General features: G+C 36.7%; 1 protein-coding gene across 1 annotated transcript; it reads right to left on the reverse strand.

Moving 5' to 3' along the window:
- Nucleotides 1–418: 418 nt before the first annotated feature.
- Nucleotides 419–10,335, reverse strand: LOC117243739 (protein FAM240B-like). Its single transcript, XM_033511412.1, has 3 exons — nucleotides 10,206–10,335; nucleotides 4,236–4,384; nucleotides 419–1,812 (listed from the first exon to the last, which is right to left on the reverse strand). Exons 2-3 carry the CDS (start codon nucleotides 4,379–4,381, stop codon nucleotides 1,680–1,682), a joined length of 279 nt encoding a protein of 92 aa, XP_033367303.1. The 5' UTR covers nucleotides 4,382–4,384; nucleotides 10,206–10,335; the 3' UTR covers nucleotides 419–1,679.
- Between the last annotated feature and the right edge of the window lie 1,683 nt (nucleotides 10,336–12,018).

Genomic DNA, 12,018 nt, shown 5'->3' on the forward strand with positions numbered 1-12,018 from the left:
CCAAAGACAATGAAAAATGGCTGGTGACTTCTCCACATGACTGTTCCCCACCCCAAGCTACTCCGATCTTATTCCCAAAAGCATCCTGGACTTCATAGTCCCAGAGATGGCATGGGGGGTATAGAATAACTCCCACACATGGCCATGGAGCTCTAGGTTCCAATATGTCACAGCTACTGTGAAAAGTCAACTCTGTCCTGGTCCAAACTATGATACTGAGTTACAGAAAGAACTTTTTTAGAGAGTAAATGGAAATAAGTGGATGCAGAAGAGAAACACCAGTCTTGCAGGGCAAAAGCAGCTACAACTTTATTATTTTTTCAGTATTGCTTTTCTAATGGAAAATGGCCACTGAATGAAACAATTACATGTTTTTTTGTGTCAGTTTTTATGAAAAGAAATGGATCCCTTCAGTTTTCAATAACAGAACAACATTTTATAAGTTTTTATTCGTTTTAATCCTTCGTGGAATAACAACATTTTTGTGACAGCTTATTTTTTTCTGTGTCAGATTTTCACTTCGTAAAAGTGAGAACATTCAGTAAAACTTTGTGTTTTCATTAAATATTGTTTTAAATGGATAAAAAAAGCATTTCTGTGAGGTCAAAACGGTTTAATATTTCTTCTGTTTTGAAATATATCAAATGTATTCCTATCTACTTCTTCAGTATAAATATAGATTCAAAGTAAATTTCTGTCTTTAGCTAGAGAAAAACAGCTCCTTAGACTTATGAGTCTTCTCTTGTGTACCAAAGATTATTTGAAGAGAAAACAAATAAGTGCTTTAATCCAAAAGATTAGTATTTAGATACACAGACATATAGGTAAATAGGGAACACTGCTATTACTCTGTGTTTTGTTTCACCTAACCCAAGAGAAGATGCAGGAATTGTTTGGATTAGTGCATGTCAGGTATGGCAAGTGATACTTTGCAAAGCATTTCTGTGCTGTTATGATTCACTGCTTTCTACTTCAAACTCTCACGCTAGCTTGCTCTTACTACTCTGATGTTTGTCAGACTGGCTCATAATAAAGACTACTGGCTCAGTAGCCTTTTTTTTACATAGCCCAAGAAAGTCAAAGCAAATTTTTCTGTTGATTTAATTATTAAGATCTGCAAATTTTCTTATATACTGATCAGAAAAGTTCTTTTTTTTTTTTCCCTCATTCCATTAAAGAATTTGTTTCTCCTCCTGGCCAGCTAATCAGGCTGATCAGGCTAATCCTTATTTCCCTCTGCTGTGGCTCATCAAGACAGACAGTACATCTTACGTCTGCATTAAGACAGACTCTGTGAGCTGTGTAAATGGAAATGTGCGATTTTGCATGCAGCTCTCTGAATGTATTATTCCTATTAAGCAAGCCAACCTCTTTCCTAGCTGTGAGTTGTTGTCAGTTGGAAATGCAGTTACATAAGAAAATCCTGGTACATCACAGTAATAATGTATCATGAAAAATTAGAGTTGTCTGCTTCTCATCTATTCCTTTGTGCTTATTTTCCCCCTGTGGCATTATTCTTGCACTGAATTTTAATAGTACTTTAATAGTAGCTCTAATAAATAGTTTGGAAAATGGGCAGAATCTGATCTTTTGGTTGTTCAGCAGTGTAACTGCTGGTTTACAGGCACATGCAGAAGGTCAGAATTGGGCCCAGGGCTTGCTGTGTCTGCACAGTAACTTTAAGCAACAGTTTTATCTGGTGAGGGAAGAGCCTCGATAGAGAGTGGCGTCATTTGTTCTTCCTGTGTTTTCATGTGTGCCTGGACCTGCCTTACTCGACCTTCCAGCCGCAGAGTCCATTCCTGGCGAAGTCTGCAAAGAGAGTACAAGTGCTTAGCAGTTATTGAGCCAAATCCTTCAAATGTATCCAGGGCTTTTCAGCAGGGTCGAAGCTTTCCTCTCTTTCATCACCAGAGCACTTGTCCTGTATTTATTTACCAATTACACATCCCTCTAGCTTGCTAGATTGGGAATGCAGGGGAGAAAAGGATAGTGCTGATACTATCAGTGGTTGACATTGCCGGATTCCAAATGAGTCAAACAACTGCTGAAATACTGTCACTGTGAAGAACTCTGGTTTTTCCCTCTGGGGTATTCTCAAAGCCACACAGGAGTACTGCCTATGCAGTAAGGTCATTCAATGTGTAAATTAAAAAATACAGTTTTTGCCCCAACCACACTGTAAAATGCTGTGGACAACAGCAGGCTGAACTTAAAATAAGTCCTTTTGGGTAAAAAAAGAAAACAAAAACAACTCTGCAGACCTTGTACGTGTTTAATGAAAGGAATTGATGCCACATGCAAGAGGACCCACATAGCTTCAGGACACTAGTATGGTAAAAACAGAAGAGAAAATCTCTAGGGACCACTGCAAGATATCGTTGGCTGGGTTGTTTGCTGAAGGAAATGTTATGAAGCACCTGACCCAGGAATTTTATAAGATTAGTTATTATATGGTAATGCCAAAAGCATCATAGAATAAATGGGGTTTTAAACTAGTTTTGGTGTGGTGAAAAGAACAGCAGCCTATGATTTCATATGAGAGTAACTCAGCTCTTCTACATGGCTGCTTGTGTTCACTTAGATTCTGAGTTTGGTTTTATATTGTGTTTTAAACCTGGTCTTCAATATTCTTTTATGCATATAGATAAGCCTCAAGAAACAGGTGCAATGAGTTAGGAAAAATTTGCCACTGGTGTTTCTCATCAGTGTCCTACATGTCATAAAGGGAGCACTTGCCTTTATGTAAAACCATGTCATTCTCCCGAAAGTCTCTTACATGAGGTAGGGGAGATGTATGTTTTGTAATGAAAGTGCCTATTACCTCCTGAAAGTATCACTTTTTTTCAAATTATAGAACAATTTGGGCTTTGACTGGGTGAGTGACTTTGAAGGAACTTGCTTGGGTCTATTTCAGATGTGATTTCAGTTAACACATATTCAAGTTAACACATATTAAAGGTTCTTTCACTGCATTTCTTTTTTTTCTCTTCAGAGAAGAGCTTATAAAAGCTTTTAACATTTTCAACTTTGTGAAGTCAAAAATGTTATCTAAACCACAAATTGCATTTTGTTTGTACTGTGTTCTCATGCTAGTCTTTTGTGATCTAGGGTGATAAATGTTTCCAGTGAAGCTGACTATTTTCCTGGATTTTATCATATATGTTTTTTCTCCAGCAATTCTGTGATTGGGATTTGAGAATACTACTGACTAGCTGGAGTAGGATACTGGAAGCAGGATTGTCCACATCTAATTGTCCACATTTTTTGACACACAAAACCTGCCCAGATCTTGGTTTCCAAGTATCTAAATGGTGACAGTACTTCCTTCTTGGGCGCTGAGGTCAAAGTACCTAGAATTTTTTCCAAGGAACAGCCCTTTAGCAGACCTTCCAATCTGCTGAAGTCAAATTAGTTTATGTGAGTGTCCCAGTTTTGAGAAAAGCTTATGCAGGAAAACCTTTGTGAATTTCAGGAGGAAAGCACAAAAGGAAACCACATGAGACATATTTATTGTCCTCTGTTTCTGTCCATTGGTAGTTATGGGATTATTCACTTAGTGTGCAGGAGACCCTAGTTCAAAGTTCTGAATTGCCACAAGTTGAACAAATATTTGAAGCAGTTCACCACAATTGTGCAGAGTATCTGTACCACAATACAGCTATATAGTTTTCTCTAGGCAATCCCTGTTTTATACTGCTTTGTAAATACACCAACACCCCCAAACAAAACTAAAAACAAACCCCCAAAACAGCAACACTTTTTCCATTGAATGGGAAAATCTCATTGTGTAGATTTTACCTTTGGGTTTATATGATGTGAAGGGCTGTTAACCATGACAAAGGTGCCACGGGTTTTTTATTCTACGGATTAGGTGGGTGGTTGTCCCTTTAATGTAATACTATTTTGTTTATTTGTGTAGCTGTACTAGTTCTAGGTAAAATTCCTGCTATTTTCTGGCTGTCACAAGCCATAATTCCAAAGTGCTTTATTTTTTCATGGCTATGCTCCAAGGCCTTTGAAGAATGCTCATGAGGTTTAGGGGTGAGGGGTGTCTGAGTTTCCATGCAGAAGAGCCATGGTAATATGAGACAAGCAGCTGTGAGAGAAAAAGTGCCAAAGATCCAGAACACAATCTGTGCTATGAATAAAGCAGTACAATAACAGGTTACCTTATTTGAAAACACGTGATGATATGCCTTGCTGTCTTGTGGAAAAGAAAAAATACCACTTACTTGTTCAGGGCACTTTTGCTTAGCCTAGACACTTCAGCTTCTTGTTGCTTAGTTTGCTCTTGGATGACCTTTTCCCAGAAGTTCTTCAGCTCTTCCGCATCATGACCACCCGTCCTGTGGCATCTAAAATTCGTATGCTTGCTCATTTTCTGAAAAGCAATTTGGAGGTCAGAGCAGTCAAGAGCCTGACCTGAGGCAGATACTGTGTTACTTAGCCCCTTGAAATTTCATTCTCAGGAAGCACTATTAAAATAAAGTATGTCACCTGAAAAGAGTAGGTAACTGGTGCTTAGTCTGCCTTGAACCAAAATATAAGGCATTGAAACAGGCCTTGGGTGACAGCTGAATGGCATAACTATATTTTTGCTACCGAGTAATAACTGTGCATGACACAGTTCACTGAAATATTGTGGATGCGTCAATATGTGTGGGATTTTAAGTAATTTTAGAAGAATTTGTGGAAAATGCTTTCAAATATAGTGCCACTGTCACTGGACTTCAGATTAGATGTGAAGAACTTTTCTATTTTCTATCTCCCATATTCTTAAAACAGATCATTGATGTTTTATCTCAGGAAAATGCATTGCTCCTAAATTATTCCTTTTGCTACTCCAAATGATGTCATGCACAAAATATGCAAGGGTGTTATGAATCTGAATTGAAACACATAGAGTGCAAAGCTCTGGGGAGCTTGTTATGGTCTTGTTCTATATTTTATCAAAATTCAGTCTTAAATACTGTTTAAAGTAGAGCTCATTAAAATATGGGGATTGGTTCCAATAAATGATAAAAATGACAGAAAACAGGTGAATTTGCCCTTGCTAAATGCATGTTATTTAAACATTAAAATTCTCATCATGTCTGATGTCCTTGTTGATATTACCATATTATGTTGGTTATCAGATTGTAATGGTACTTTGAAATGTTAAGTTCTGTTGCCTATTTCCTGAATCAGTCTCCTCCACTAAGCCCCACCAGGAAGTGGAGGATACAGGAAAGAAAAACCCCGAAAACCTAAACTCCAGAGTTTTCTATTACTAGATCAGCACTTAATTTGAGGGTTGCTATGAAATAAATCCTTTTCCTTCCTTGTGTTTATCTATATTCTGCTGTCATTAGATAGTTTTGCCAACTCCTCTCTGTAATGGTGATGAATAAATGCGTCATAGACCCTGATACATATTTGTGAATGTTCTTCCTAGATGATTTCACACTTTAGGAGCTACTCTTGATAAATACAACAGAGACTGTGCTAATGTAGGCCAATCTTTTGGAGGAAACTTTTGCTTTGTACAATGCTGTAATGTGAAGGATCAGAGTAAAAGAAAAAGAAAGTCAGATGTAACACAATTAAGGCATATTTCTGAAAAGTTGCTATCAAATACAGTATTTGAAACTCCTGGCACATTAAAAGGACACGTAAGTACGTTCTAGGCATCTTCCAAATTGAATATTTTAGATTTGTCATAATTTTCATGAATCAATTTTTTAAAAAGATCAGTAATAACAAATTATTTTTCCAAACCTGGTGTCAAGTCTGGCTGGAATGGAAAAACTTCTTAACAAAAAGAAAAACCTCTTTGAGATACATTATTTTTCTGTTGAGAAGTCCAGTTGCTTAAAGACCAGCACAGCCCAACTGGAGTGATAATCATGAACAGATTAGTTCATGTAATATAACTTCCTGTGTGATGGAGTACATTGTATGATTAGAAAATTGTTCCTCTTCACAGCAAGGTCAGCAAAACCTGCAGTATCACCAAAACAACCAGGTATTTTTCTCTGAAACAAACAGCATATTTCTAGTGCTTCATTTGATGTGGACTGGGGATGCTGTAGATGTGGCATAGTGTGATAAGCAGGAATTGTTGCATTGGTGTGGGTACAGCAGTTCTACTAACACCTCTTGCTAAATGTGTTGTGTTTGGCAATGAACGTGGTCTAAACAGGAATATGGGTAATCTTAATAATGTTTTGTCTCACTCTGAGGCCCCAAAATTATACTATTATTTAAGGCTTCATCTTGCAAAAAAATATGCATATCACGGATGCACTGGAACATGCCCTATCTGTGTCCTAATTCCATAGGCCTTGAGCAGTGTTAAAATAAATGCTCTGGTAATAGCTTGTTACAGCGAGTGATGGAATCTGATTATTTCATCATTCCTGGATCAGCAGGTCACACGGGTCTTCGCACCATTTAGAGGCTCTTCTATCACCAGCAGCTGCCCACTTGACACTCCACAGATAATTATCCCATTGCCTCAGAAGCCAAGTGCAAGTTGCTGACAAACTGAATCAATGTGCCCTCCAAACCCTATTATACTTTGCCTCATAGAAGAATCTGCCATAACACATTAACCTTTAATTAGAGATTAAATTTTTATGATTATTAAAACTTCTAGTTGATGTTCTCCAAATGGTACAAAGAGGGTCTCCAGCCTTTATCTGAAATTAAGCTGATTAGATTTTGAGGGGGTGCATGAGGGTTTTGACTGCTTTAAGATTTGGCTGCTCCACTCAAAAGAACATGCTGTGATCTCAGAGGTGCCCAAAAGATGGAGGTACTTCTGCAGGTTTTAGTCTGCTAGGTCTTTGTGACTTTTTACAAGTCAAGAGCATTTGGTATAAGTTCCTAGGAATGTCAGTGACAGTTAATATTTCACATGGAATTACCGTGGTCCTTGCTAAGACAGATTCTTGATGTAAAACTTTTGAAGACTGTGCTGTCTGCATTGCTGGCCAACCTCTTTCATGGTATGATGTGTGAAAGCATCCTATTTTTGAGCCTGGCACTATAACATCTAGGTGTAGAAACTAGGGTTCATGTGCTTCTAATATCTCCTTTTCTTTTTTCTAATTGAAAGATTCTCCTTAGGAGCTTAGTTTGGATTTCTGAGTAACCCTTTGTATAAAAAACCAAACAAACATACAAAAAAACCCCCTTACTATTGCTCTACATAACATGTTTTGTTCATGTGTGAGTTTTTCTTTTACAGGTGTCCCGATAACATACAGTGGATTTACACTGACACCTGGACTTAATACCATCAAAGTTGTCCTTGATTCCTTCACCCAGACAACTCAGGGCTCAGTAACAAGTAGAACAATTAGGTTCTCCCTGTAAATAAGAAATACACTTTCTTACAGTCACTTGACCAGTTTTGTGTGGGTGGAAAGTGAGTAAAGAAAATAGGTTCGTCATTCCAGAAATATTAAAGGAAAGTTAGGGAGGTGTCTTTCTGACTCCTAATGGAAGGTTGTTTTAACATGTTTATCCACATTTATCCATAGATATGAATGTAAAATAGCCAAGAGCACTTCTATTCACTTAAAATTATTCATACAAAAGACTTGAATCAAGGATCATAAGTATCATTTGTGAACTGAAAATTTACGCTATGAAACTTTCTGAAATATATTGTCTATGAAGGGTTACTAAAATGTGCATAAGATTGGTGCAAGATGGAGTCCTTTATTAAATCTTCAACTAAGATAGGGAGGAAGTATGATTATATGAGTTTTGCAGTCCTACCTGCCCGTATGAAGCATAGTTCACTGCTTTTTTAGAGAGTCAAGCTGATAAAACAACACTCAGAAAAGGGTGAAATTAGATCTTGGTTAAAGTGGCTTATGCATTTGGTAGCTCTGAGCCTCAACTGTCAGGAACATCTAAGAGTGTACAACAGAGTCTTTACAGCATCCATCATTTACAGAAATTAATTTATATGCTAACATATTATTAATTTATGGAGAATGTCCAAAAGAAGAAGTAATTGTTAAAACAAAATTAATGGCATTGTGAAAGAAAAATCTCCTACATTTATAATCAAACCATAAATCAGAGGGCCATGCAGCAATCTGTAAGACAGGAAATCACTCATGAAATACAGATAGCACCTACATATAATACATTGTTTTAAACTTGTAAATCGTAGAGTCACAGAACATGCTGAATTGGAAGGGGTCCACATTGAGTCCAGCTCCTGGCCCTGCACAGCACCATCCCCAGGAGTCACACCATGTGCTTGAGAGCATTGTCCAGATGTTTCTTGAAGTCTGTCAGGCTGGTGCTGTGACCACTTCCCTGGGGATCCTGTTCCAGTGCCCAAACACCCTCTGCATGAAGAGCCTTTTCTTGATAATCCAACCAAAACTTCCCCTGACTAAGCCATTTTCTTGAGTCCTCTCCCTGATCGCAAGGGTGAAGAGGTTGATACCTGGCCCTCTGCTTCTCCTTGAGAGGTCATGTCCCAGAGCCAATTTAAAGGAGGTTTGAAGTGTGAATGAAGAACAGTTTTCCCCTCTACAGATCTATCCCATACAAGGGGGAGGAATTTTTGCTTCTAGCTGTAAATTATATGCACAATTTTGTTCACTGGCACAAAACTGGCATAGAAACATCCAGCAATACAACCTCCTCTCATTTAATCTGATCTTCATCTGAGTGTGCTTTGGCAAGGTGTTAAATTAGTAGGTTTCAAAAAGCTCTGGTCTTAGCCCCTGCCTGGTCTGCATAGTTTGAATTATTGCAATCTCAATCTACCTCTGCTGAGGTACAAAAAGGAGTTTTAAAAAATATTCATTGCAAGTAATTTCTCTTCTGCACACTTCATAATTTCTACTTTGGACTCTTTCTGGAGAAATTTTAAGAGTCAGAAATGGCTCTTGATGTTTTGAACAAAATTATTATTTTGAGTTACCTTTATGTGAAAAAAACAAGCAGGAGAAGAAAATATTTTCTGAAGTCCTAGAAGGAATTTTCTACCTTTTTACAATCTTTCTATTTAATGTGTGTCTTAAGCTAGCCATGGCCTTAAAAGTTCAGTGTTCTGTACAGACAGAATTATAGGCAAAATATTTATTCTTTTACTTTTTAGTGAGAAGTATTTCAATACATTCAGTAAAATTGTTAGTTGAACATATTTGAAGAAAAATACCAATGTGATTTTTAGTCTGAATTATGCATAGTTGAAGGAATAATTGGTTAGGCTAGCAAAAAAAAATGAAAATCACCTTATGTATTTTTCCTTATTGGAAAATGTTTTAACCAATAATGTAAAACAATATTTGAATATTTCCAAAATTTATTTCTAAAATTTTTGCTGAAGGACAAAGTCTTTAACAAAAATGATATTTTTAATATGTATATATAAATATATAACTTAAAAATATTTCCTTTCTAAAAGTTGGAGATAAGTCTAATTTTAACTCTTTCAATGAATTTGATGAGTCAGCCAATTTTAATATGGAACACAAGCATGTTCCTGGAAGAATTTCTACAGTCACTTCAGAGGTTTTTTGGTGACCATTGTAAACAATGGAAAGATTATCTTTAACTAGACTCAGTCCCTTGGGTCATATCATGACCATGAGCTGGTTTATCTTTGTCAGGACACTAATTAATATCCTATTCCTTTTGCCCTTCATCAGGGTTTGTTTGCCTAAGCATGGAATGTTTTCCAGCATTATATATCTACTACAGTACAGTTCAAAGCCCATTAATAGTGCTCTGTAAAAAAAATTATTAAAAAGTTTAAAGCTCTGAAAAGTTTTAAATTAAATGTATAGAATGCATAATTTTGATGAGTATCCCCTTTCATGTTCCTTTTTTTGGTGGTTTTCCTTTCAGTTGAGGTGTGTATAATAGAGAAGATCTAGCAATATCAAAAAAGTTAGTAACAAATAATAGCTTAATAACTGAAATTATGATTAGAGTAAAATGAAACAGTGGACAGATACCTCTTATGTATTACAAATCACATAGGATCAGAATAATTTTCATAAAGGCATACTGAAACATATAGAATTCCAGGTCATGGAGGGAACAAGAAGAAAGCATTATTCAAATTCACATGATTTAACAAAACATAAAATTAATGTATACCCATGTATATCTAGGCTGGTAGATAATCAAGGCAGGAAGAGAAAATCTTAATTTGGCCAAAATACAAGAATATAAATGCTTACTTTGATTGTATAGTAGCTTCCTCTTCTGTTAAAGTATGATTTTCTTGAGTGATTACTGAATCATGTCAGTTTTACCCCTGGGTTCCCCTTTTCAAGAGAACTCCAACTGCCAGGAATAACTGATGAAATCTATTCATCCGTCACTCATTTTTATTTGGGAGTGATGACATCTACTATTATGAATTAGCTTAAAGGCAGGGGGAAAAAACCCAAACCCACAATCTCGTTTTATCAAGTCCGCAACACACCACGAGGAATGACCAGACAGTTACAGGGTACACACTCTGAATACCACATTTGATCTGTGCTATAAATTTTGGCAGGTGCCACTGATGTCATAACTTGGCTCTGGAGAAGCAGTTACTCTTTGACAAGAGTGGATCACTAGCATAACTTCCATATGACTTGCAAGAATTCAGCACCTCCAGGAAAAAGGATAGATCTGAAAAGAACATGTTGAATAACACATCTTGTCTCACATTGGTGCTACTGAGTGACTGATAGATAAATAGATTTTTTTCACCACTTTTGAAGTGTTGGTTTATAAAAGCACCTGGTGGACTACATGACAGGATTCCAGCTAAACTGTTAATACACTCAGTACCGCAGGAATGTGACCAGCAGCAAGCTGAAACATAGCATATATAATTTGTTACAGAACTTAGCACTTCCACTTCTTGGACAGATTCTTCCTCCCTCCACTAGCACTCCTGCGTGTACAGAAAAAAACAAGCAAGTAAGGTGCTACTTAGTCTGACAAAGGGAGAGCAGTGACAAACCTTCTGCTCTCAGCTTTTATTGGCAACCTGACTGCATAACCTTTTAGTAGTTTGGTAAGTTCCACCTTGGAGTTAATTATGTTTCTTACTCCACGTATTTCCAGTGAAAGCCTGCTCTAGAATTTTCTGCACCAAGTACTGTAAGTTTTCTTTTAATCTAAATCTAAAATCTAAATGTGTTCAAGAGACAAGTTACCTGTCTTCAAGCTATGTAGGGCAGAAATCCACTCCTCTTATCTTTCTTGTTTTGATATTATAATATTTAAGGACTTTGGACTCTTCTCATACTCATTCTTTTCATAGGATGTTTCATGATGCTTTTCTGTGGTCTCATTGAACAGAAGCAAAGAGAACTGTATGTCACAGTCCAGCTGAGTATTAGTCCCTTGTATGCTTCCTTATTTTGTTTGGCTATAACAATCAGAAACTAGAATCACTTTCATCTTTTTCAGAGAATGCTCATTACAACTTTCTGATTAATGCACTCACCTAATTCTTGTCTTACTTTTTACAACTCATAAGGTTCAACTTATGACAAATTTTAATTAGATCTCAAGTTCACAGCCTGTCTTTTGTGCCATTTTCTCTATTTCAATCCTTCTGGTAATTTCTTTCTTTTGTTTTTGAAATTCAGTCCCGTATGCTTATGACAACCTTTCTGTTCTCCAGAAAATTTCTTTAACTCACGGCTTCATTTTGTGCCAAATGCTTCTGCTCAAAACAGTAATATCGTTGTTTCTAAGAAAGCTCTGGATTAATTCCTTTTTCTCTTCTCGCCATTAGGGAGCTCCCACTAAAAGATGTTAGCTCATTTTAACTTCTAAGTTTAAATAGATAAACCCTGGTGAGATTGTAAGAAATAAAAGCTGGTTCCTCTGTAGGGAAGAGAAGATAATAAAGAAGAGGCAATGAAGTCCACTTTATCTCCTAATATAAAGAGTAGCAGGTTATTTATTGTGTGCTTAGATGTGGTTAGTAGATGGTGAGAAAGAAAGAAAGAGGGAGACTGCAATGCATCATTAAGTATCCTTATA

This window comes from Parus major, chromosome Z (genome assembly GCF_001522545.3).
Source record: "Parus major isolate Abel chromosome Z, Parus_major1.1, whole genome shotgun sequence".
Classification (NCBI taxonomy): Eukaryota; Metazoa; Chordata; class Aves; order Passeriformes; family Paridae; genus Parus; species Parus major.